The sequence below is a fragment of the Cervus elaphus genome, chromosome 26, assembly GCF_910594005.1.
Source record: "Cervus elaphus chromosome 26, mCerEla1.1, whole genome shotgun sequence".
Lineage (NCBI taxonomy): Eukaryota > Metazoa > Chordata > Mammalia > Artiodactyla > Cervidae > Cervus > Cervus elaphus.
In genome coordinates, this window is record NC_057840.1 from 42,306,506 (window position 1) to 42,333,112 (window position 26,607).

At 50.0% G+C, this 26,607-nt stretch overlaps 1 protein-coding gene across 1 annotated transcript; it reads left to right on the plus strand.

Moving 5' to 3' along the window:
- The first annotated feature begins 102 nt into the window (after positions 1 to 102).
- PNLDC1 (PARN like ribonuclease domain containing exonuclease 1) lies at positions 103 to 24,670 on the plus strand. The gene is made up of 20 exons (XM_043887990.1): positions 103 to 236; positions 926 to 2,143; positions 2,547 to 2,604; positions 2,883 to 2,956; positions 4,763 to 4,802; positions 5,537 to 5,660; positions 5,839 to 5,927; positions 7,094 to 7,194; positions 8,771 to 8,847; positions 9,392 to 9,535; positions 10,062 to 10,131; positions 12,175 to 12,260; positions 14,115 to 14,170; positions 16,550 to 16,614; positions 17,018 to 17,071; positions 17,274 to 17,316; positions 18,803 to 18,902; positions 19,291 to 19,466; positions 19,550 to 19,648; positions 21,685 to 24,670. The coding sequence occupies exons 2-20, from the start codon at positions 2,068 to 2,070 to the stop codon at positions 21,746 to 21,748; spliced, it is 1,596 nt and encodes a 531-aa protein (XP_043743925.1). The 5' UTR covers positions 103 to 236; positions 926 to 2,067; the 3' UTR covers positions 21,749 to 24,670.
- The last annotated feature ends 1,937 nt before the right edge of the window (positions 24,671 to 26,607 follow it).

Sequence of the window (26,607 nt, forward strand, 5' to 3'; positions counted from 1 at the left end):
AAGGATACACATTAAAGGTTTGTGCACTTGTCACCATGGCTAGGTCATAGCAGGTGGTCTCAATAAATGAGAGCTGTTGCTGCTCAGGTGTGGAGGCTTTTTTTTAACTAGATGTCAGTATCAGTTTATTATAAACAGTAATGCGAAGATAAGAGCAAATCCTAACCTTATTGGGGCTCCTGAATCCTAACAGAACCAGATTTGAAGAAAGGAATGCAGTGAGAAAAGGAAACAAGGTGAGTCCATACCATCTAGGGAAAATTTGTTGGGAGATGGAAGCCTGAAGTGCATTCGGGTTAATTTAAAGTTGAAGTAGGGTAGGTGGGAATCATGGCAGGTCTCTTAAATGAGTGATTAAATCAGAGTAAGGTGTTAACTGATTTTGGCTATTTAAGAAACGTGGTGAGGAAGAGTAAGTAGTAAGCAGTTAGAGTGGCTTCTAGCATATTCCCCCCACATTTTAAATGTGTACTCCAATTGTGTATTTATATAGAAATTGAAATAACATTGCTATCATCAGTCTGAGTATTCAGGGTATTATTTTAAAAGGGAAAATTATGCAGTCAACATTTTTTAACAGTTTGATTCATTGTAAGAGGCCTTCAGAATGCACTACTTAGTAGTTTCCCTTTTGATTTGTAGATATTCCGGTAGAGACATTTATAGGTATATATTAATAGTTCTGGGCTTCCCTGGTGGTTCAGATGGTAAAGAATCTGCCTGCAATGCAGGAGACCTGGATTTGAACCCTGGGTTGGGAAGATCCCCTGGAGAAGGGAATGGCAACCCACTCCAGTATTCTTGCCTGGAGATTCCCATGGACAGGAGCCTAGCAGGGTCCATGGAGTCACAGAGAGTCAGGCAGGACTGAGTATCTAACACCATCACAATGATAGTTTTAATATATTCTTCCCTCATCTTAAAGATTGGAGCATCTCGTCCTGAAGACCACAGTTCTAGAAGGCTGTCAAACCAGTCTGGAATTCAAGGGAGGACACAAGACCATGGACCGGGGTAGTGTGGCTTTGGAAATTGACAAAAATAGGGTTCACCTGTAAGTGGTAGTGCTTCAGTGGCTTAGTGGAGTCTGACTCTGCGACCCCATGGACTATAGCTGGACAGGCTCCTCTGTCCGTGGAATTTCCCAAGCAAGAATATTGGAATGGGTTGTGATTTCCTTCTCCAGGGGATCTTCAGCATCTAGAGATCAAACCCACCTCTCCCACACTGGCAGGTGGATTCCTTACCACTGCACCACCTGGTGGGGACTTTTTTCTACGAGGCATAGGATCTAGATCATCTCAGTATCAAGAATTCCTTCAGTTTGGGCAATTTTTGAGACTTGTAGCAAGTTTGATAAATAGTGTTACAAAGGCAACAAGGATGCCAAGTAGGGAAAGTGGGGGCAGGGGGAGAGGAGGGCATGGAGCAGACCTATGTTAACAGTGACGGCCAAGGTGGGAAGAAGTGCTGATTTAAAAACCAGAGGCGAACGTGTAAATCTACGTGTAAATCTATGGCTGATTCATATCAATGTATGACAAAACCCACTGAAATGTGAAGTAATTAGCCTCCAACTAATAAAAAAATAAAAATAAAAATAAACCAGAGGCGATGCGGGCGCCCTACCCCACACCATAGCTGCAGTACCTGCTTTAATGCAGTTCCCTCAGGCGCTGTTGACTGGCCTGATTTTACTCTTTCTGGCTCTACTTTCTCCTACCATGCCTCTTAATATTGCAGGTCTATGTAAATAACGTTCTCCCCTTGTAGGGATTGCAAAGGAATTGCTGTGGAGCGTAAACGACCTCTGATTACTAGGGCGGGGTCTACGATTCTTCACCCTAGGAGATCAAATGACAAGGTGAAACTCCTGTGGGCAGGCAGGTGGCCGCCGCCCCCTGCGCATCCGGAGCTGGTGGGCGCGCACGGGGGCTGTGCGTTTCTCCACTCCCCCACCCGCTCTCCGCGAGCCCTTTAAGGCGCCGGCGCGGCGCTTACGTGTAAGCGCGAGGCGACTACGTGGCCGCACTCACTGGGCGCCCTCCGCCGAGCTTCTGCGTGGCCATGGACATAGGCGCCGATGAGTTCGAGCAGAGTCTCCCTCTGCTGCAGGAGCTCGTCCTGGGCGCGGACTTCGTGGGTAAGGCCCCGGGACCCTAGGCTTCGGCGCCGGAGCCGGCTGGCCGGAGTGCCTGGGGAGGGTATGGTTCTTGGGCGGGACCGGGCGGGAGAGGTGAGGCCCAGCGGGGTGGTCTCCAGGCCGCAGGAGACTCAAGCAGGGACCCTCGGAAGGACAGAGGGACTCCTCAAGTTTGGGCAGTGGGATGTGGGTCAGCAGTTCCACTTGTAGCCCCGTGTGGTCCGGGTGGAATGGGGTGGCCTGGCATCCTGGCTTTGACTCCCTCTGTTTTCCTTTCTCGACCTCACCTGGCTTCTGGAGTGCCAAGGAGGTGAGCCAGGACTTCTGCCAGCTGCAGCGTTTATAGCATGGAGAGCCTTGCGGTGGTCTGTGCCTGGGGACTCTGTTTTTGCCTTCCCTGCAGGTCTGGACATAGAGTTCACGGGCCTGCGTTCTAACCTGTCTGGGCCCCAGCAGATCAGGTAAAGCTAAAGCTGCCTTAGAGTGGGGCTGGAGAGCCTCTTTTCTGCCCTGGTTGGCCAGTGTTACTTATTAGCAGGCACCCTATTGGAATAGGCAGGCAGGTCAGCTTTTTGTGCGGGGCTCTGGGGTCCCGGCTGGCTTTCCACAAAAGGCAGGTTCCCTAGTTGTTGTAACAAGGAAAGCGCTGCCCTGGTTTGAGAGCTGCTAACCCAGTGTGGAGGCTGCTGCCTTGATAGCATCTCCTTGCCTCTGGACTGAGACGTCTGTTTTTCCACAGTCTGTTTGACTTGCCATCAGAGTGGTATCTAAAGACCCGTCAGAGTATTCAGCAATTCACCATCTGTCAGATCGGTGAGTTTAATCGTCAGCTGTTTGTTATGAGTTATTGAAAAAAGAACTTTTATTGTCTCTGTGTTTCCTACTGAAAAAACTGCTTTGGCGCGGTTCTGAGACACTGGCTGTCATTTTGCATGCTCGTTGGGTTTTTGGCCATTTCGTGCCTGTGAGACCTATCTCTTCAGAGTAAGCAGAAACTTGATCTCCCTGCCAGAATCAACATTAAGGCACTTGGACCATCTTCCAGGGGAAAAGGTGTATGTTTTCTTTAAACAAAAATCATACATGGCAAGATCATACTATAAATATGTTGTTCTGCATCTTCCCCCCCCCCCACCACCAAAGGGATTTAGAGCTCTTTCTGTATCAGCTTAAATCAGCTTATAAAGATTTCCGGTTCAGTTTTTAAAATTTTTTTTTTAATTGGAGGAAATTACTTTAAATTTTGCATTGGTTTCTGCCATACATCAGCAGGAATCAGCCATAGGTATATGAATGTCCCCTCCATCTTGAACCTCCCACCCCATCCCTCTAGATTTTCACAGAGCACCTGATTTCAGCTCCCTGTATCATGCAGCAAACTTCCACTGGCTCTCTACTTTACGTGTGGTAATTTATTTGTTTAGTACTCCTAACTGTGTCTCTTTTGGCTCTGTCTCCTAATGATGAATGCTTTGGTTGCCATTTGTATGTGATGAAACAAGGTTGCATTGGCTGTCTTAGCTCTTATATATTACTGTGCACTCCTGAGTGTATGTGTTTGGTGTACTTGTAAAGGACCAAAGTAAATATTTTAGGTTTTGTGGGTCATTTGGTCTACGTATGAAGTTACAACAACTCAGTGCTGCCCTTCTTAATGAGGAATCAGCTGTAGTCAATACATAAATGAATGAGCATGGCTGTATTTCAGTAAAACTTTGTTTTAAAAAAAACAGGTCCTGAGATATTTTACTGATTTTTGCTTTTCCTGTGAATGAGTGACACCTGTGTGTGTTTGCTCTCTGTTTGCTGTTTTCTTATTTATTTTTGGATGCGCTGGATCTTCATCGTTGTGCGCGAGGGCTTTCTCTAATTACAGTGCCCTGGGGCTGCTCTTTTGTGCATCCTTTGAAACATAGGATGCTCTTGTTGCAGACCATAGGCTTTTAGTTGCCCGAGGCACGTGGAATCTTCTGAGACCAGGGACCAAACCCATGTCCCCTGCATCGCCCGCAGATTGTTAATCCACTGTACCACGAGGGAAGTCCTGCTATTTTTCTGTTGTGATTGTTTTTCTTAATTGTGAGACCTCTTTGAAGGTATGGAAAACAGCAGTTGAATACGTTCGTATTGTTTTCCCCCTTCTTCAGAGTCTTTCACTTTGTGATCTTTTTAATAATACAGACTTTTTAAAAGTATTCAAATGTATAAATCTTCATAGATTTTAGTGTTTCTTCTTGTTTTAAAACTATAAAAGTGTCTTGTAAAACAACTATACTGCAATAAAAATGAAAAAATAATAAAACTGTAAGTGTCAGTATTCTGTGTTTGAACAGCCATTCACAATTATTTCAGTAATTCGTGTGTATTACAGTTTGACAGTTCTCATGTTTTGACTCTTTCCCTTCCTCCCTTCATTCCTTCCTTCCTTTGTTCCTTTTTTAGAGGTTATCCTAAAGCCTATATAGTAACGTTGGGTGCAAAGAACTGACTCTTAATTTGATACTCAGAGAAGCAAGAACCCCATTCCAGTGCTAGAGGGGATATGTTTAGAATGCTTTTTGAGTTAGCTTCCGGTAGCTTTTCTCTTGGTGTTCATTCTGTCCACCGTCATTCTTCTAGGATTGTCTGTGTTCTCCAGTATTGAAGGCGAGTCGAACAAGTATGTATAAAGACCTTTGGCAAAACACATGGCTCTAGCCTGTTTCTCTTCTCCACCTGCTCCCACTTCAAATTCTGCTTCAGGCTCTGAACCCCTTTGGCCCTGGATGCTCCATAGTCTCTCCTGCTTCCCGGCCCTCCACCCTGCCTCCCCTGTAGATACCGGCTGGTCCTTCAAGTCTCTCAAAGCAGCAGCATCCCTGGGGGCCTCTCCCAACACCCCCGGACCTTCAGTGCCTCTTTCCGCATGTCCTCTCCTGTGTGTATCTTCTGAATTGCAGTCAGCAGTGTTATAATGACGGTGACGTAGCTCCTAGGCCCCAGTGGTCAGCCCCACCCTCTCAGATGGGGTCAGACTCCGTGCCTTTTCTCATCGGCCCTGAGCACCAGTCTAGTACTTGAAACACGGGTGGCATTCAAATATAGCGAACCCTTGAATAATGCAGGGTTTGAACTGCCTGGGTCCACTTACACCCACTAAATACACACTAGGGTCCTGTATGATCCACCGTGGGGTCTGTGGGTGCAGAAGGCCTGTGGCTAGACCCAGGGCAGGCTCTAACTTATACTCAGATTTCTGACTGTAAGCACGGCTGGCACCCCTAACCCCCATGTTGTTCAGGGGTCAGCTGGACTTCTCAAGGGGAAGGAGGTGCCCACTCAGAAGCCTGCTCCGTGAGCCAGAATTTTAAGTGTTTTTTGTCTTTTTCTCCTTCTGTTTGCTTTTGTTTCTAGGTACGTAGCTCATTCATGTAACTTCTTCCTCTTCCCTACGACATTTGGGGTTTTGGACTCAGAGTTCTCTTTCCAGGCTTCCAGTGTTCAGTTTCTGAACCAGTACGGCTTCGACTATAACAAGGTATGGCCTCGGAGGAGGGGGCCCGGAGGGTTGAGTGGCCGGGTGTCCACCTGGTCCGAGTCCGTTTCCTGTCGCCCTTCTGACTTGTCCACGCACAAGCGGACGACCGAAGGTTTCTTTCTCTGCTGTTGCACAGAGGATGCCGCTGACTCGTCTCCTGTTCTCTCCCTATCTTTAGTTTCTCAAAAATGGAATCCCCTATATGAACGAAGAACAGGAGAAGAAAATTAAGCACAACATCCTGACTGGGAACTGGAAAGTTCGCAGGTAAAGCCCCTTCTCCGGGTGCTCTGTGGGGTTCTTTGTTGTTGGTGTGTTTCTGGCTTTGCAGGGCGTGGTGACCTCACACCGTCCCCTGAAGCTGGGCTCAGCCACACATGATAGCCCGAAGTGCTGGTGATGCCATTCCTATGCCTGAGATCAGAAACCTCTCATTGCATTGCGTGGGATTTTAGTGTTTAAGATGAAGGGGCAAAAGAACTGACTCTTAACTTGGTCCTCAAAGAGGCAGGAACTCCATTCCAGTGCTGGAGGGGGAAATGGCTCTGTGGGACTTGGTGTGAGAGCCTTAGGGAGTTTTCAAGGCCAGTTACAGGTAACCTTGACCACGCGGCCCGGCTTGGGCACGTTGCCCCATGAGCTTGATCCTGCTGTGTTCCCCGAGGGCGGGGTCTCTGCCCTTTCTCCTTGGCCTCCAGTACCCGTTGTTGGATGTGAACCCGGTCGTGCTGTGAGGCTTGGGCTAGACCTGCTCGGTGGCCTTGTGCGCTGGAAGGAGCCGGCCACCAGGGCCCAGGTCTGCTGAGCCTGTTGTGTGGTTCTGAACCCGTCCTTTAAGCTCCTTGGGCTTTCGATTCTTTGCCTTTATCGGGGAGAGGGTTAAATTAGACAGCTTTTAATTCTGGAATGTTATGATTGTCTGGCCCAAATCATTATGTAACGTTGGAATTGTATCCTTGTTCATGGTTTTATATAAAAATACCGCTTTGGAAGGGAAAAGCAAGTTGAATTTTTAATCTCCTGTTATGTTCGAACGTTGGAGAAAAGGTTTTCCTTTTCTCCACATGACACAGTGTTCTTGTATTTCTAACGCAGGAGAAGATGTACTTACCAAAGTTCCTTTCTTTTCCGTTCTTCACCAGATGGTGCTTTTCCACCTCTGAGGAGGGGTACTGAGGAGGCAGGCCTGATAGGGTCTCTTAGTGTTGGCTCTCTCCCAGCCCCGTCCCCCACAGGCCGGTCAGCAGGAGGGGGAGTGCCCCTGTGGACGGACCGGAGGGTGGGCACCAGGTGTTTGCATTCCTCTTGCGACACAAGACTCAGAAAAGAAATGGTCTTTCTGGGGTCCGTTTTCTTGCCAGGATCACAGGGTGAAAACGGGCACCTTCAGAATGCCCTCCTGCATTAGCGTTTTCTCACGTGCCTGTTTTCAGCTCTCTGGACAAAGACCAGATCAAGGTGGTGATTGACGAGGTGACGCGCTGGCTGGACCTGGCAGAGGAAGGGGACTGGATGACCCTCCCTGGCATCGCTGGTAGGCAGGGGGTGGCCCCCCGACCTGGGAGCTGGCAGTGTGACCTGTGGGGAGCATCCCTTCACCTCTGGTGGATCCTGGGCCTCGGCTCTGCAGACACATGGTCCCTGTGATTAGATGGAGCTCTGACCTCGAGTGGGAGGTTGTTCTGAATTTTAAGGTTGAGGAAGTCAGGTTCCACTCAGCACCATCCTTCTCATCCCAATCCTCAGTGCCCCGGGGACTCTTCCTTTATTAACGAAAGTATGTTAATCTCTGAATGTTCCCCACAGTGCATTGTGGGATTGCTGCCCCACATGCGTGGTTCTCAGCCTTGGCCATTGGACCCCAGGGGTCTCTGAGACCCTTTCCACGGGGTTCATGAGGTCAGAATGGTGGTCTAAACACCGCTCGGCTGCCGCTTGCCCCTGTCCTTGTGCCATCACACTGGTGGTCCCGCAGCCCCTGTGAGTGATGCCCCTGGCGCCTCCCCACAGGTGGGCGTGGGAGCATCTGAGCACACAGCACTCATGTTCTTTGTTACCACTTCCGGTTTGAGAAAAATTCTGACTTAAGAACCTTTTGAGTGAAATAACAATTTCTTAGTTTTATTAAATTTCAACATTTCATTGCTCATCTTTTACAACATTCTGTGTATAAGTAGAAGTATGGAGGAAATAAATGTGCATGAACATGGCTGCTGCTTCCTGAAGTACAGTGGTTGTCTCAAGTAAAAGCACTTGGGCAAGATTTTGTGTTGAGAGCTGAGTTAGCTGCCTTTTACTTTTTAAATTTTTTTTTAACGAATGTAATTTTTTTTTCTTGGACATGCTGTGAGGCTTGTAGGAATTGAACCTGGGCCCTTGACAGTGAAAGCAAGCAGTCCTAATCACTGGACTGCCAGGGAATTTCCTGAAGGAATGTAATTTTTACTTGAAGGAACTAACTGGTTATTTTGATGTGGGTATTTTCAGTCATCTTCTGAAGTGAAAAGAGTAAGCCTTGTCTTCAGGGACACTAACTCCCAGTGTTTGCTAGAGATGAAATTTGAGCTTTCAGTCAGAAACTGAAATTTTAGAAGACTTCATCTCTCACGATTAGCTCGACAGCTTCATGAGACCTTTCTGATGAGATCAGTGACCACATGTATGTGTCTCTTGATGGCATAGTATGATATGTGAGCATTTGGACGGTGGTTTGGATAACTCAGGAAACCAACGTTCTCCAGATAACCAGCGCATGGTGTCACACAATCATAAACAAAAGTGTAATGGGTTTATTATTTTTCAAACCTTACATTTTTAGTTTCATGTGTATGGTTTTAATTTCTGACATGGTGGATATCAAGACCTGTAACCCACACACAGAGCCTCTCTGGGGCCCTCCGTCTGAGAGTGGCCCTGAGATCAGAGATGCAGAGAAAGCTGCCCTGGGTCATGCTGGGCCACCCCGTCACTCGGCCTGGGGACAGCGAAGAGCTGTCTTCCCACATGCTCCCTCCATCTCTCTGCTGCTCCTCCCCGCAAGGCTTCTGAGGGGAGGGTTGGCTGCCCTGCCAGGGTCTCTGGTTCCGTCAAGCTTTGTTCCCTTGCTGCAGGCTTCCAGGCCTTCGAGGTCCAGCTCGTGCTGAGGAAGGCCCTCCCTGACATCTGGACAGTGCTGAGAGACCAAGGGGTGAGTTCCCACCTGGAGGGGCCAGCCCCTGGGGAGATGCCATCATTTCTCTCTCCTTTGGCCAAATCTGGCCTCCGTGAAAGGCTTCTTCCACCCACTCCTTCCCTTTTGACACGAGGGACCGCCAGGATGCTCCATGCTAAGTCCCTCCAGTCGTGTCTGACTCTTTGAGACCACATGGATTGTAGCCCACCAGGCTCCTCTGTCGATGGGATTCTCCAGGCAGGAATACTGGAGTGGATCACCATTTCCTCCTCCAGGGGATTTTCCCGACCCAGGGATGGAACCCGTGTCTCTTACATCTCCTGCATTGGCAGCAGGTTCTTTACTACTAGTGCCACCTGGGAACCCCAGAGAGGCCTCTGGGCTTCTGCCTGGTGGCTCAGTGATGAAGAATCCACCTGCCATTGCAGGAGACATGGGTTTGATTCCTGGTCCGGCAAGATCCCGTGTACCGCGGTAGAGCCTAAACCCGTGTACCACAGCCGTGGAGCCTGGGAGCATTCCCAGGATACGGGAGCTTGTCGCCTCCTCTTGCTCTCAGGTGGTTGTGAAGAAGGTGAGTACGCAGCACCGCTGGTATCTTGAAAACACCTCCTGTGATCGAGAGAGCTGCTGGAAGGAGAAGATCCTTCTCTCTGCGAGGGGCTTTTCCGTGTTCTTCCAGATGCTGGTGAAAGCTCGGAAGGTAGGGAAAAATTTCTCTCTCCTTGGTCTTTCATGGTGTTTTGTATCTGACTGTAGATACTAATGAGTCCTTCAAGACTAAACTCAGATTCCTTGAAATAAGTGATTCCTTTTTGTTAACTAACTTTGTGGATCTAACCTTGCTTTTATCAACTCATGATAGATTAATTTGGGGAAAGACTGTCCCTCTGAAATTTTACCATTCCCTTGCTCCTTTTGGGCACACAGGCATTTCAATACGAATTGACCTAAAACTGCTTGGGGACCGTGTGTGTCTGCTTCATAGCTTAGATCCCAGTGTGGCTGGGGCCTCGAGTCCCTCTGACCCACTGGTTTGCCTTCCTAGCATTTAAGCAGCCTGGCTGCCTTTCATGGGAATGGATTGCGCGTGGGGATGGAATTACTGTGTTGTCAGAATGCAGTGGGTTCTAAAGCTACACCCTTTGCCAGAGACAGCAGTTAGTCTATGGCGTTTGTTTTATTTTTAAAAATTTCATTTCTCTCACCTGTCGATTTCCTCCAAGTAGCCCTTAGTGGGACATAACATGATGATGGATCTGCTGCATCTCCACGAGAAGTTCTTCAGACCTCTCCCAGGTAGGGCCGACCCGTCCCTCTCCTTCCTCTGACCTCAGCTTGCCATCGGGCAGGGGGATCGGCCCAGCATTGTGTTCCTGAGGCAGCCCCTACAGTCATCGGGTTTCCGGAGAGGTCGGGCGCATCTGCGCCTGTTACTATTTTCCTGGAACTGGGTGACTTTCTCAGGGAGAAAAACATATTTGATTGATACTCCTCCCCGCATTACAGAAGTTGTTCAGTCTCATTGTCAAACTTAGTGAAATCAGAGATGTGCAGGGGAGACAAGCTACCTTTAAGCACAGCTGTAATCCTAACACTTTTTGCTTTTTCTTCTGTTTTGGCTTTTCCATGGGTTTCCCAGGTGTCGCACTGGTATAGAGCATGCTTGCCAGTGCAGGAGATGTAAGAGACCCGGGTTTGATCCCTGGGTTGGGAAGATTCCCTGGAGGAGGAAATGGCAACCCACTCCAGTATTCTTGCCTGGAGAATGCCACTGACCGAGGACCCTGGCGGGCTACAGTCCATGGGGCTGCAAAGAGTCGGACATGACACACACACATAATCTTAACACTTTTTGCTTTTTCCTTTGTTTTGGCTTTTACATACTTGACCACATGATGTATTTTATTCCTTTTTTTTTTTTCCCCCACTTACCCAAAGCATTAATTTATGTCCTTAACCTGAAATCATTTCTGTGGCCACATGGTACTGTCTAATGGCTGTGCCGGTCTTTTCCATGACTGATGCTGTTGGACGCACTGCAGTGTGATGGAACATTAACAGCACGCTTGAATCCTCATTCCATCCCTTGTTACATACCATCTTGAGCAGTACTTCAATGTAACTGTTCTGTTTCCTTGTCTGTAAAATGGGGGTGATAAAAGTATCAGTATCAGAATTGGGGATTAAATGAACTAACAATGCACAGAGAACACTGTTATATTGTTCAGTCGCTCCGTCACATCCCACTCTGCAACTCCATGGGCTGAGGCACACCAGGCTCGCCTGTCCTCCACTGTCTCCCAGAGTTTGCTCAAGCTCATGTCCGTTGAGTCGATGATGCCATCCAACCATCTCATCCTCTGTCACCCCCTTCTCCTCCTGCCGTCAACCTTTCCCAGCATCAAGGTCTTTTCCAGTGAGTCAGCTTTTTGCATCAGGTGACCAAGGTATTAGAAAACACTAGCATAGATTGAAAGGGGTAAACAGTTTCCCTGAGATTTCTCTAGGATCAGTTTGAGCATCTTGAGAGAATTGGGGAAGAATTAAGGGTCAAATAATCACTCCCCTAAAACTAAGCAGACAGGCAAACAAAGAAATTGCTGAAACAAAAGCTGTGGCAGACAGGTCCCTGGAGGCGACCACCTGGCCCCTTGGTGAGTGATGTGCAGATGCTTGAGGTGGTGAGTGGTCCAAGGTGGGGCAGATGACCCTCTTACCTTGTGGGAATCCAGAGTTAATGCCTCAAACTGGGAAATTGCTGAGCAGCGTAAGCTTTGTTTAGAAATGATGGGAACACACACCAAAAGAAAAAATTGAAGATCATTGTCTTCGGGGAATAGGAAATGGGAGGTTAGTGAGAAGAGGGTGAGCAGAGAGATTTCAGTTTCTTTTTTTTGCAGTGAGCCTCTTTAAAAGGTATGCGGTATAATTTTGACAAATATGCAAATTAATAGGTGATTTTTATCAAGGCACTTACAATTTTTAACTTACTGGATTTTTCTCTGAACAGTTATTAACAGATTTCACATTTGCCTTTTCAGTAATATCTCTTTCTCCCTTTTACCCCTGACTACAACTTTGCAAACTGCATTAACTAAGGTTGGTCATGGACAGCAGTCTGAATTTAATGGAAAACTGTTCGACTTCTGCTGTTAGAAAAGGTGATGTCGGGTTGGTTTAAGATTCAGAAATCCTTAATGATTAGGAGCAAGGATGTTTTCAATTCCTGTTTTGTTTTGTTTGCTTTATTAACCAGTGTTGGTGACAAGCTAGACTGGAGAATTTCTTCCTGTTTTTACCAGTGAACTCACTTCTGACTATCTGGGTCTTTCCCTTCAGAAAGCTACGATGAATTTAAGCTGAATATCCACAACCTATTTCCTGTTCTCATTGACACCAAGAATGTGACAAAGGATATCTGGAAGGTAATTAAACTCCTTTGGGAAAGGAACACTTCATTAGTCTCAAGAACATTTAGCTTTCTCACTCTTTTTAGACATTGTTCTGTGAACCCTTTTCTCATATTTTATAGCTAGTGTTGTTTTTTTTTTCTTTTTTTAATTTGACTACCTGTGAGTCATATTGGCTTATGTGTGATCTTTTTTTCTTTCCCTCATTCAAGTTCTCACACTTTGACTTATGGGTGTCTAGTTCATGGGCTTATTTAGATGGGACAACAGAACAACTTATTCCAGAGCTTGGTAGATACCTCGTGCGTGTTTTCGATGTGCTTAAAAGTTGTCAGGGTTGGGGGCAGGGATCCCGCTTGAAAAATTTTGCAGTGCATTCAAGTCGTGGAACTTCAACCCAGATAACAGAATCACCCGAGAAGGTAAATACTGACACCTGGGCCGCCCCTTTAGCTCCTCTGGTGCGGAGGGGCTGGGAGTGGCATTTCTCCAGCTGCCGGGCAACTTCTATTGTCCAGCTGGGGTTGTGCACTGCCCACGGAGAAGGGAAGCATGCAGCTAGTTAAGATCCTGCTTAAAAGTTAAACTGAGGAACCGATCAGTGTTTTAAACAAAGCCTTAAGCTGATGCCACAGACCTGGGACCCGGTTACTTGGTACGTCTTTGCCCAGGGACACACTTACTGCTCGTACCTATATTAGTAGCTCTGACGGTGTGCTGTGACGCTGCCCGGCTCCATGTAACCGAGTCATAGGGCAAAGTGGGGAGGACATGGGGGCTGATCTGAGGGAGTGAGGATAAGGTGAACTCTAGGACTTGGTGACCTGACAGGTCCTTAGACTGCCCAGCGACCATATGAGTTCTTGGCCACAGTCTGATGCCTTGGAGTCCTCAAACACTTGTCTTTAAAGGGAGATGGTATGAGTTGTGTTTGTAGCAGTTTTTTTTTTTTTAAATTTTTTACTGGAGGACAATTCCTTTACAATATTGTGTTGGTATCTGCCATACATCAACATAAGTCAGCCACAAGTATACACATGTCCCCTCCCTCTTGAGTCTCCTTCCCATCTCACCCCTCTAGGTTGTCACAGAGCACTGGGTTGAGCTCCCTGGGTACACAGCAAATTCCCACTGGCTATCTGTTTTACATACGGTAATATGTTTCCTTGCCACTCTCTCGATTTGTCTCACCCTCTCCTTCCCACGCTGTGTCCACACGCTGTTTTCTCTGCATCTCCACTGCTGCCCTGCATACAGGTTCGTCAGTACCATCCTTCTAGAGTCCACGTGTGTGTGCTGAGAGACAGTATTTGTCTTTCTCTTGCTAGCTTACTCCACTCTGCAGTAGGCTCTAGAGTCATCCACCTCATTAGGACTGACTCATGCATTCTTTTTTTATAGCTGAGTAATATTCCATTGTATGTATGTATGTATGTATGTGGCAGTTTTTTTCTAGGCTGGGTTATTGGGTCCCAACCAAGTATACTAGGTACTCTGTCATCAGAATTAGGGAATAAGGGCAGGTGTGCGTGAAGAGAGAGGCATTACAGGAGGACCTAGAGTTTTCAAGATCATTTTTAATGGCCATTTGGTGATACCTGAGTGCTTGCATACTCGGTCGTGTTCGACTCTTTGTGACCTTGTGCACTGTAGCCCCCAGGCTCCTCCGTCCATGGGATTCTCCAGGCAAGAATACCAGGGTGTGGGTAGCCCTATCCTCCAAGGGATCTTCCCAAACCAGGGACTGAACCCTTGTTTCCTTCTCTGCAGGTGGACTCTACCACTGAGCCACCTGGGAAGCCCATTAAGCAGAGAGGAAACAAAACCTCAAGTGTCTTACTCTCCCTCATTTGTTTTCCATAATTACAGGAACTCAATTTCCCAAGGGTTTCAAATCTCTCAGAAGTTTATGAAGTCCTGAACAGGTAAGGAGGCTGTTTTCGGGGGGCTACTTAGAGAGCCAGGGGTTCCCAGCTGGGCCAGTTTTGTTCCCCAGGGCACCTTTAGCAGCACCGAGACATTTTGGTTACTTCCGCTCAGGGCGCTCCTGGCACCCCATGAGCAGAGGCCAGGATGCGCAGGAGAGCCTTCAACACAGAGAATTCTCCAGTCCCACATGTCACTGGTGCCGAGTGGAGGACCCTGTTCTAGAGGGGAGGGAACCGGGGCGGGGGGGGGGGAGACTTAGATCTGTTTGATTATGTGGTGTTTTCTGTTGGCCGGGGTTTTATTTTTCCTGTGATGTGTTTGATTGTTGGAGGTGATAAGCTCCATGGGAACAGGTTTTATTCTTCTTTTGGACTCTTTCTCTTGGGTCTAAACAGTGCGAGGCACAGTAGGTGCACATTAAACTCCTGAGTGACTGAATGGACCTGGGACCTGGTCAAGCTCCTGACCTTCCCACAGGAAAGGCGGACGTGCTCAGTGTTGACCCCTCGCTGGCGTCTGACACCATGGGCCCCCCTCCCCCTTCCCATCCATCGAGCCCACTCCAGGATCTCTCTTATTTTCTGGTGAGGCTTTTCAACTCTTCTCTGCATGCTCCCGTGCCGTCCCTTATCTCTCGAGGGTCCCTCCGCAGCTCTCTTCTTCCTCCTAACCGTGCCCCTGGGTGACCGAGTCCACCCCGTCAGCCTCAGTGACCACTTCCGTCCCACCGGGGCTCCAAACTCCTGCTTGGTGTCTTCGGTTGTTCCTGCCCCAAGAAGCCTGCAAGCACCTTCTCGGTCCCCCTGCCCCCCTGTCCATCCGTCAAGCCTGCTCCTGTGTCTGCAGCAACTTCTGCCACTTCCTGACGGCACCTAGGGCTGGGCTGATGGCATCTGTGCAGGCGCTGAATCTAGACCCCTTGGGCTTAAACCCCAGCTTTGCGACTCACTGGCTTTGTGCGTGACCTTGAGAGAACGGCTTAACCTCTGCATGCCTCAGTGTTACCACCTGAAGAGAGGGAGTCATTGCATGGGACGCCCACGCTGGCCCTGAGGGTTACACGAGCTCACACGTGGGAGGGGAGCTGGGGCCATGTCCTGCGTGTCGTCCACACTTAACGGGACGTCCACTGCCGGGGCAGATCCACGGCCACCTTGCGGCCCAGGCACATGCCACTTGACAAGATGAGGAAACTGGGCTTCACAGCTACTAAGCGGATAGAGAGGCGCCAGTAGATTTTGTTGGGAATCAAATGAAGGGAAGATTTCCCTGTTGAGTGCTGCCCTTGTTCACCCACGTGCCAGGACCACGCCCTGGAAAGCGTCCTGGAGCCGGACTTCCCGTATCTTCCAGTCTAGTCCTGTCAGTTTTACTCTCCTAATGCCCTTAAGCTCTGTTCCTTTTTCGGCATCCTCACGAGTCATCACCGTCACTGAGGCCTTGACCTCTTATTCCCGTGGTGTCGGCAGCTCCTGCCTGGAGCTGGGTGGCCTGACCTGCACTGTTTCCTGAGCTGAGTGATCACCACTGGAGTGACCTTCACAGCGCGAACTCGACTGGACCGCGTTTCTGGTCTCTCTTCCTGCGGCTCCTGAAGCCCCCACGCATCACCTGAACGCTTTCCTGACCCCCGCCCTTCACCCCGGGCTGCAGCCACACGTGTCTCGGTGTCATGGGTCGGGGCCCGCCCTTTCTGTCCGGTCTCTGCCTGCTCTTCTCTCGGCTCAGAATACGTGGTGCTTCCCATTCTCCACTCAGCCCGACCGAGTTCCTGGGGCTCAAGGCTCTCCTGTCAGACCAGCACCTTGGGCATTGCATTCCGAGGATGCGCTGGACAGTTAAGGCCCCGAGGGCAGAGCCGGCCTGGAGTTGGTCCCGGCGCCTTGGCTGGGGTCACACGTCTGGTAGATGCTCAGAATGATGCAGGTGGAACTTCTCGCGTCGCAGTTCTTTCATCTGTCCTGTTGCCTGGTTACCAAGACCCATCTGCCCGTGCCTAGATCCCTGGTTTTTGTTTGCTTAGGTTTTACTTTATATTAGAACCACAGTTTGTTGCGATTTAAAAGGAGTCCCGGTCCTGTGTGTGTGTGTGTACACGCGTGTGCAGTCATGTCTGACTCATTATGACCCCATGGCCTGTAGCCCACCGGGCTCCTCTGTCCATGGATTCTCCAGGCAAGAATACTGGAGTGGGTTGCCATTTCTTTCTCCAGGGGATCTTCCCAACCCAGGGATCGAACCCGTCTCTTGTGTCTCCTGCACCGGCAGGCAGGTTCTTTCCCAACTGTGCCCCCTAGTCCCAGTAGGAGGAGGGAGAGGGGAGCACATGGGGGGACTGTTTTCAGTAAACGTTCTTTACCTTTCTTCTCTCCTAGTGACTTGAACCCCACCAAGAACTCCGGGCCAGTGATCATTCACGCCAGCAGGTGTGAGAAGTACGGTAGGTCCCCTGGGCCGGGCTCCCGCGTGGTCGGCTCAGCTTTGAGGTGCTGGCACTCAGGCCTGTCCCCACGCGGAGGTGTGAGGGGGCCAGGTGGGTCTTCTCCAGCATCCTGTCCACGTTGTAATGCCTCCCTCGAAAGGAGCAGTCCTGGGGGCGTCGGTCTGTTGGGAAGCCCTCTGCTTCCTCCTTCTGTGGGTGCTCTTGCCACTGTGGGGGGGTGGGGGGTGTGTGTCTAGGTCAAGGTGGCATGAGGCTGGGACAGGGGTCCTGGTGTCTGGAGGAACAGCCGTGGGTCAGTTGTGTATGCACGGCTGACGTGGGTGTGGACCTGAGGTGGGGGTGCCCTCTCCCAGGCTGCGTTCTAACCGCTGTCCCTCATGTTTCTGGGAAAACCCTGCAGTGGAGACCAAGTACCCCCACGAAGCAGCATACGACGCCTTCCTTTGCGGGTCAGGTGAGCGCCGCCGCCCCCTTCCAAGGCGGGGGACTCGCATCGTCTTTGCAATAATCCCCCCACCGTCCCTGGCCACACCCCCCCACCCCCATTTACTTCCAGGTGGGCGGCCCCTGGGAAATAAAGCCTGAGTTTGCATGTCACAGTGAGGCGGTTGGGTGCGCCTCGGTGTCTGCCTTGTTGCTAGCTTCTTCTCTTCCAGTTCTGTTGAAGGTGGCGCACCTCCTCCTGTGGAGGGTACACAGGTGAGTGTCGCGCTCGTCCTGTGACCGGGTCCGCGGTCGGCAGTAAGCCGGGGCCGTGGGGCGCCCACACTGTCCCAGAGGAGGAGGGCACGTGTGTTGTGTAAACGGCACATTCATGGGCGCGGGCAGCTCGCCTCCATGGCCGGACTTCCCCCTCACTTCCCTGACCCCTGGGCGGGTCCCTGCCCTCCTGCCTCTTCTTCTGGCCGTGGGAAAAGTCCCTGTCAGGCCAGGCCGTGGGTGAGGCTCAGGTTCCAGCCCCCACCCCAGTAATCCCAGCGCCGTGTGCCCGCTCCATCTATTACCCTCTTATTTCCTCACACCGTGTGAATCACGGTGAGCTGAAAAGACGGAGCGTTCCGGGGAACGGATAATCCGTGCCCGGGTTCACAGTCAGGCTGGGGGAGAGGGCAGGGACTTGGAATAAGGCACCTGCAGGGGAGGTTCTTAAAACCCCAGACTGGGATCTGAAATGCATTTTCTAAGGGTCTCAGCCTCCCAGACGTCTGCAGGGCTCGGCGCGTGGGCACCAGCCGCACACGTGTGCCTCACGCCCTTGCCGCACACGTGTGCTCGGTAGGATAGAGCACACCTGGGGCAGAAGCCGAACAAAGTTGTGTTCTCTGGGGCTGACTTAAATGTTTTCAGACTGTACCCTGTTCGTCTGGGTACTGCCTGTACTTGTCCATTTTGGCAGAGGATGCTATGTTGACAACCCGCTCCAGTATTCTCGCCTGGAGAATCCCATGGACAGAGGAGCCTGGCGGGCCGTGGTCCATAGGGTCGCAGAGAGCTGGACACAACTGAAACGACTAAACATGCACGCACTATACATAGAAATAGCCTGTGGCACGCCGGTGTGAAGCTTGTAGCTTAAGTGAGATGCTGATAAGCTTAAGAAATCCACCCCCTCCCTGCCCCCATTTCTGTCTTCCCTGCTCCCTGACAAAGAGGAGCAGTGGAGCCTTTTGGTGCCCTGGTCCCTGGGCCTGGCCTCCTTCATTTCTTTTACTCCTCACCACCTAACCACCCTCCTTGGTGTCGAGGGGCTCCGTGGCAACCCAGGCCTGCCTGACCCCACAGGTCGTGCTTTCTCAGGCGTGTGGCGGGGGCTGGTGACAAAACCAGGCCGTGGGGGGAGGGACGGCCCTTTGGACAAAGTGAGGGGTGATGCCCTCTTGAGGGGCGGCAGAGGGGACCTTTCTCTCGTTCTCTGACCTGTGGCTGGCGTTTGTCAGCCCAGAGTTGTTCACCGAAGTGTCGCCAACAGATGGTGACTCCTGGACGCTCCCCCTGGGCTGGGGCTATGCTGAGAGCTTGCTGGTTGTTGGGGGGACGCCCAGCCACAGAAGCCCTAGAGCTTGAGAGAGGGGTTGGGGGGTGGTGTCAGGCAGCACCGACCCGCTGTCCCCAGGCTCCGAGGTGCAGCCGAGGACCAGACACGGCACCTGTAGGCTGAGCGCCGCGGGGTTTTCTGCCTTCACAGTGCTATTCCCATCCCCGAGCCCAGCTTCCCCCTCTACCTGGACGTGCTGGCGCCCTACGTGAACCAGGTGAATCTTATCCGAGCCGGGGTCCCCAAAATCGTAAGTAGACTTCACTCTGCTCTTTGTAGGGGACGGGGACAGGCTCGTGCTAGGACGCAGCATGCTCCTCTGGGCTCTCTTTAGGGCTTGTGACAGGAGCCAGACTCAGAGTTGAGAGGGTGCTCACACTGAGCCTGTTGTTTTTTTTTCTCATGTTTCCCTGCCAGAAGCAAGGTGACCTCGCCTGTTTCTTCTTTCTCCCCCACCACCACCTCCGACAGACAGGGCCTTTCCTAGTTTCTCTTTCAGGATGTTCAAGCTGGGTGGGTGGTCAGTCCATAGGAGCTGTGGGAAATCTCTTCTCCTTGTGTTCTAGAACAAGCTGGGTGGGTGGTCAGTCCATAGGAGCTGTGGGAAATCTCTTTTGTTTCCCCTCCCTGTCTTCTAGAACTTTGCAGGCCCAGACTCCCCCAGCATCCGCCCCCCCATCCTCATCCTCACCGTCAGGAGGTGGCCGGGGGTCAGCGAGCAGCAGGTCTACCGCGAGTTTCAGAACCTCTGCAAGTTCGACGTGAGGAGGCTCACACGGAGCCAGTTCCTGCTCATGACCAATAAGTTCAAGGAGTAGGTGCCTGGGTTCTCAGCCGCCCTGGCCCCCGGGGAGCAGGCCCGGGCCCGCATCCCTGACCGCGCCCTTCTCTTGGCAGCACGCGGAGCATCCTGAAGGAGTATAAGTGCCACCCGACACTGCGAGTCTCCCTGTACCGCTACTGGAGACACTCCCCGAACATCAACTGCCTGCTACGGTAAGTGGCCGGCACGGAGACTGCCTTGCGGGACCCGTGGTCCCGAGTGGGGCGAGTTGACACAGCTTGCTGGCTGGAGTGTGTCGTGAACGGGTCATAGACGGGCACGGTGGACCTCTTTGCAACCCCCATGGACTGTAGCCCACTAGGCTCCTCCGTCCATGGGATTTTCCAGGCAAGGGTACTGCAGAGGGGGTTGCCATTCCCTTCTCCAGGGGATCTTCCCGACCCAGGGATCAAACCCAGGTCTCCTGCATTGCAGGCAGACGCTTTACCGTCTGAGCCACTAGGGAAGCCCCTCCTATAGGGATTAGCAGATTATTGCTCGAGCATCTGCAGTGCAGTGACAACCCACTCCAGTGTTCTTGCCTAGAGAATCCTGTGGGCAGAGGAGCCTGGTGGGCTGCCGTCTGTGGGGTCACACAGAGTCGGACACAACTGAAGTGACTTAGCAGCAGCAGTCCTAGGTGCCAGGGCTTCATCAGTGAGTGAAACCCAAGCCCCTGTTCTCACGGAGCTCGAGTTTTAGTGGGAGATAGCAGACAATGAACAGGTGAACTGCGTGATCTGGTAGGTGATGAAAGAGAAATGAGCAGGGTCAGGAGGCAGGAGGGGTGGCCTGGAGGGAGGCTGCTCTTTGAAGGGGAAGCTGGGGGCCCTCATAGAAGACTGGCGGGGAAGTGAAGGGAGTGAGCCAAGCGCGAGGACAGCGGAGGGGCCAGCGTCCGTCCAGGCAGAGGGGGTGGCGGGGAAGGGTCCTCGAGTGGGGCCTCCTAGTGTTGTTGAGGGGCAGCAAGAAGCCACCGAGACAGGACGGAAGGAGCAGGAGGCGAGGCCGCAGAGGCTGGCAGGTCCCGATGGAGCGGGGAAGCTGGGTCTCCATCGACCGTCCTGGCAGAGCAGTGGCGCGTCGCTCCTCACTGAGACACGGGGGACATGGGGCAGGAGTCATCAGGAAGCCAGACCCCCTGGACACACGGTTCGGTTGCAGCTTGGGCCCCTCGGTGACAGAGGGGTGATGGGGGTGGTGGAGGTGGGAGCCGACAGACAGGAGCAAGGTCAGCTTTAAATCCGGGGTGTGCCGCCTTAGCACCAGGTAAGATGGGATTGCTCTTAACTGAGCTTCAAAGGTTTCGGATTCCTGTTACGGGCCAGATCTGCTGAAAACTACGTCATCGTCGTTGAGTTGGCATAAAAACTACTTCTGTGTCAACCGCATGGTGGCGGCGGTTTAGTTGCTCAGTCGTGGCCAGCTCTTGAGATCCCATAGACTGTAGCCTTCCAGGCTCTTCTGCCCGTGGGATTTTCCAGGCAAGAATACTGCAGTGGGTTGCCATTCCCTTCTCCCTGCAAGCCGCATAGTTGACATATAAGTAGTTCTTTATATTATAATCCGAAGAAAGTGTTCGTTGTGGCTTGTGTATGTGTTAATGCTACTTGTTGTCTGTTTATAAATTAAACCTTTCTTGCTTTGAAATAAGATGTCTTTTTTTTGTAGATGTCATAGACGTCATATGATTAAGATATCATATTTATAGATGTTCCTTTTGAGCATCTACATATATGAAGTTAGAGAAAAGTTAAATAATATAACCATGAGAAAATAATATAATCTGCAGAGACAGAAGCCTGGGCAAATGTTTCAATAACAGGCAATGAAACTAGCAAAACAGGCAAGATATTTTGGTGACCACTAAATTTAAATGAAATCCTCATACAAAGTCCCATTAAAATAAATGCTGAAAATACCGGAGAGAGAAAAAACGGCATCGTTGAAGAAAAACGCTTGGTGGCTCAGCAGTCCATTTGCCTCTCCTCCTCCAACGTAAGCCACCAGGGAAGATGCCCTCTGCATCCCAGGGCCATTCTAGCCTCCAGAGAATGTGGGCACCAGAGGAGGACAGGAAGAACATAGCATCCGGGCGAGCGGAGGTGGGGAGGGAGAGGGGGCGAAGGCCACACCAGCCTCTCTCCCACTGGGCACGGCCGGGGCCTCCGCGCGGGCCAGGCCGCTGACCCAGGTCCTTGTCTTGCAGGGTCTGCGGCATCGTTACCACCTGGGCCTTCATCGCGTTTCTCCTGGGAGGAGCTGGCCCCTGAGGGCAGCGAGGCCGCCTGCAGCCCTGTCCCGTCTCCACACGACCCCCAGCAGGGCTGTGTGTTTACCTCACATCCTCCGTGCAGATGGATCGGTCCCGTCCTCACAGGGAACTGTGTTCTGTTTTCAGCGTGAAAAAGTCTGTCAATATTATCACTAATAAGTCCTTTGTTTGTGGCCCAAACGTTTCTTTGTATAAATGACTGAGGGGAAGTCACGTCTCCTGGGTATTTAAGCTCACATTCCAGAGTGTCTTCTGAACGGACAGCTAGGCATCCAGCGGAGCTGGCCGCTGAGCAGGCCAAAGACTCTGTTATTTCTGGGAGAGAAATCATTAGCCAGTCAGTTGACAGGGATTTAGGCCTAAGAAATGGCCCAAGTTTTAGTAAAGGGGAAAAGTAAAGCCAAGTGTCCACGTGCATAGGTGCTGATCTGTTTTTTATTTTGGGGTTTCGCTTTGGGGCTTTTTTGTTTGTTTGTTTTCTGGGTCAAAAGTAGTTTTTATTGAGGAGAAAAGACCCCAGCCTACAAATGTGCTACTCGTAGTTAAAATTTTATGTGTTTAAGTTGCAGAATATAGTATTTCATAGGTTAGAAAAGAGAACAGTTAATATCAGAATCATGGAAAATGCTATGCAGAACAAGTAAATAGGACATTGTATCATTAGATTTGTGTAGTTCAGCTCTAGTGAGTATAAAGGCAGGTTGATTTTCCTTTTCGTTTATATGTTCACTGACTTGGCAAATATTTACTGAACTTCTATAATGCCTAAGATACTAGAACATGTCTTTTGGATGTTTATGGTAATAATCATTTAGTTTTTGTTTTTTAACTGAGTTTCTATCTATAAAATTATACTTGGCCCCTGATGTTTTGCTAAGAAGTTTCCCCTCAGATAAATAGGGGTAGAGCAGGCTAAGGTTTTATGACCCATGTTTGAGATAAATATGATAAACCCTAAAGCGTTAATATTCACTTTGGAAACAAAGTGACCTGTAGCACAGGTGTGTGCCCCGAGACAGGTAGGATCAGATTCTTTTCTTTCCTCAGCAGTGCCGTGCACTTCACGTGGCTTTATCGGGAGCTGTTCTCTACTGGGGGTTGAACTTGGCTGGGCTGTGTGCTCAGCCTTGAACTTCACTTCATTATTCAGCAAAGCCTTGAGCTCTGTGCGAAAGAGGTTTTTTCCTCTGTAAAAGCAGAAGTGTTAGAGATGGCAGTCACCCAGAAGAAGAGCTGGGGAGCTGCCGCCCCTTGCTGTCCTGGGGTGTGAGTGACACGCTCTGACCGATGGGCTGCTGTCCCTACAGCCTTCCGGGCAGCTCTTGTGTTCAGACCGGTGAAACGCTTCCCTCGGTCGGGGGAAAAGGGCTTTATCCATCTGTCCACACAGCGTCCTGGGGGGATGTTTTTCTTTCTTTTAATTTATTTGGCCACACCAGGTCTTAGCTGTGGCATGCAGGGACTCTTAGTTGGCAGCATGTGGGATCTAGTTCCCTGACCAGGGATCGAACCTGGGCCTCTTGCATTGATAGCACTGAGTTTTAGCCACTGGACCACCACGGAAGTCCCGGGGAATTTTTGTTTTGTTTTTGTCTTCCTGTTGGATATTCCTTTGTGTATGCAACGGAAAATTCCCACTGTTTATGGGCTTTTGGGACCCCATCTCACGGATGTGAGCCCTGCAGTCTGTAAGCAAACCTGAGAAGTGAAGACAGACTTCTCAGCTGAGCCTGTACAGTGACCATGTTGACCTCCCGGGGGTCAGGGCCTGAGCACTGAGCTGTCTTAGTTCTGCAGCGAGAGACCCTGTAGTGGTTTTTGCAGACATTACTCATTTGCTCATTTAACTCTCTGTCTCTTCGTAAGCTGTTGCGGAGTCCCTGCTACGGGCGCCCTCACTCAGCAGGGCCTCCGTGCTGCAGTCAGCATCCTGCCGTCCGTCCGTCCGTGGGGACCCCGGCTGGCTGCACGGTCTGCTGTCCCTCCTGGAGGAGGCTTTGGTAGTGGGATCTGAGCTGCTCAACCCATGACCTCGATGGGTTTCCGTTTACTAACTTCCCTGAGGTGCCACGCTGGAGGTGCCGAGTCCGGGAAGCGCCCTGCTCGTACCACCTCCTGCCCTGTGTCCCCAGACAGAGCCTCGGGGTTTGGGGGGCAGCTCTGGGTCTCTTGCCCCCACTCTCTCCTCAGCTCAGCTGGTTGTTCATGTCGGGGCCTCTTGTGCCGCCCCTTCCCCATCATCAAAGGCAAGAACCAAAGCAAGAAACAGATAAACTGGATCCCCTCCCGTCTGTGTGTATCTCACGTCTCCCTTACCCGCTCATTTGCTGAGAGACTTCTGTCGTTTCCTTGTCTTTGGCCGTGGTGAATAATGCTTCAGGAAACGGTGGGTGTGCACATCTCTCTTTGATGGTTTGTTTTCATTTCCTTTGGATGTATACCCAGAAGTGGGGCTGCTGGATCATATGGTAGTTTCATTTTTAATTTTTTGAGAAACCTTGGCGTTCTCCATAGTGACTGAACCAGTTTACAGTCCCACCAGCAGTGCACATGGGTTCCCTTTCCTCCACATCCTTGCCAACACTCACAACCTGTTGTCTTTCTTGATAATAGCCATTCTTATAGAGGTGAGTTTATCTCCTTGTCTCATTGTGGGTTTGTTTGTTTGATTTTTTTGGCTGTGCCACTGGCTTGTAGGATCTTAGTTCACTGATCAGGGATTGAACCCAGGCCCTGGCAGTGAAAGCGCCAAGTCCGGAATCCCAAGCCCTGGACCATCGGGGGATTCTGTCATTGTGGGTGGTTTTGATTTGCATTTCTCTGACGTGGCTCAGTGGTAAAGTACCCACCTGCCATGCAGAAGGTGTGGGTTCAGTCCCTGGGTCAGGAAAATCCTCTGGAGAAGGAAATATCTACCCACTTCCAGTATCCTTGCCTAGGAAATCCCGTGGACAGAGGAGAGAGGCAGGCTACAGTCCACGGGGTTGCAAAAGAGTCTGACACAACTTAGCAACTAAACAACAAAAAAAAATGACAGCGATGTTGAGCACTTCTCATGTACCTGTTGGCCATCTGAAAGTCTTTGTTGGAAGAATGTCTATTTGGTTTCTCTGTCTGTTTTAAAATTGGACTGTTCATTCTTTTCTTTATTGAATTATGTCAGTTCTTTATATATTTGGGGGTGTTAACCTCTTATCAGATAACAGATTTATCTCCACTCTCTGAAAGCAGAGCTTTACTATGAAACCTTCTGAAAGCCCCAATGGAGCAAAGTGAAGAAGCAGTTACCTGAGGACACATGTTGCTCGTAAATGTCCAGATAGATGGGGATAAAGCACAGATGCTCAGAGACCGTGTGAACCATAGAGTGGGGTGCTGAGGTGCTAGAGTGTAGCTCCTGGGGGAGGAGCCTGGTGACGCCAGTCTTGCTCTTGAGGTGACGCTGCCCCTAGGATGTCTCGCTGCAAAACAAATACTGAACGCTGTCTCTGCTTTTTATGTTTTTCCATAAAAATGAAAAACTTGATTCCTTTCAGCTAGGAAAATCAGGTACTAATGTAGGCCTTTTGTAAAAGCAAAGTGGCTTAAAGCCACGTAAAGCAAATCTTCAAAAAGTGGGGGAGATCTGTCCATGGTTGTGCAGCTATTTCTCCCATCCTGTAGGCTGCCTTTTTGTTTTGTTGATTGTCCGTTTTGCAGCGCAGAAACGTTTAAATGAGATGTAGCCCCACGTGTTGATTTTTTTTCTCTTTGTGCTTTTAGTGTCATATCCTAAAATCATTGCCAAGAGCAATGTTGAGAGGCTTCCTCATATTTTCTCCTAGGAATTTGATAGTTTCAGGTCTTAGGTTTAAGTCTGACCTCCTTCGAGGTGCTTTTTGTGTGTGGTGTAAGATAAGGGGTTCATTTCGTTTTTCTGTTGCATTCAGTTTTCCTAACACCATTTGTTGAGACAACCCTTTCCTCATTATATGTTCTTGGCTCCCTTAACAAATATTAGTTGACCATATTATAAGATCTTAATTTTACCTTTATCATTCATTATAAGAATTCATGCAAGTCCTCTAGAATGTTTTATGTAGTTAAGAAGGGTAAGGAACTTTCCTGGCGATCCAGTGGTTAAAACTCTGTGCTTCTACTGCAGGGGGCCCAGGTTCGATCCCTCATCAGGGCACTAAGATCCCGCATGGCACAGCCAAAAAAGGGGGGGGGGGAATCAAATTAGTGAGTACTTATAGATGGACATTTCTTACAACTTCATATCTGTAGGACTTCACTGGGTACCCTCCCTACTCCTTGCAGCAATATAACAGCTGTGGAAACAGAACTAATATTCTTACGGGTCTGAGCAGACAGGGATCCCCATGAGAGTTGGGGATGAGAAGGCAGGGGACTAATGTACAACCAGAACTGTGGGCTTATTTGGGTGTGTAGAAAGGCCTGAAAACTCCACTTTCTACTCCTGGAAGAAATGAGCTAGTCTTACCTTTAAGATTGCCACATGTTAGTTTTGATCCATATACTCTGCTTTTGTGTCCTCTGATAAATACAATGTGTGAAATTTCTAATCTGTTTTGTCCAGTATTTTGTTTAAGTCACCTGGCATCCACATTTGCTTTGAAGATCATTCTGAACTTTTTGGTTATTGCGGGTGTCAGCACTCCAATCTCTACTTGATCTTCGGAACAAGTTCAAGGGCAAAGATCAGCAAGGCTGTAGAGCTGTGTGGGTGATGGCTGAATATTGTGATGTTATCTTGGGCAGAAAACAAAAGAACTTCATTAAAATCCCTTCAATGCTGCCTCGTAGAAATTCAGAATGTCATGACTTTTAAAAACAGCCTGTTTAATTTGGGGT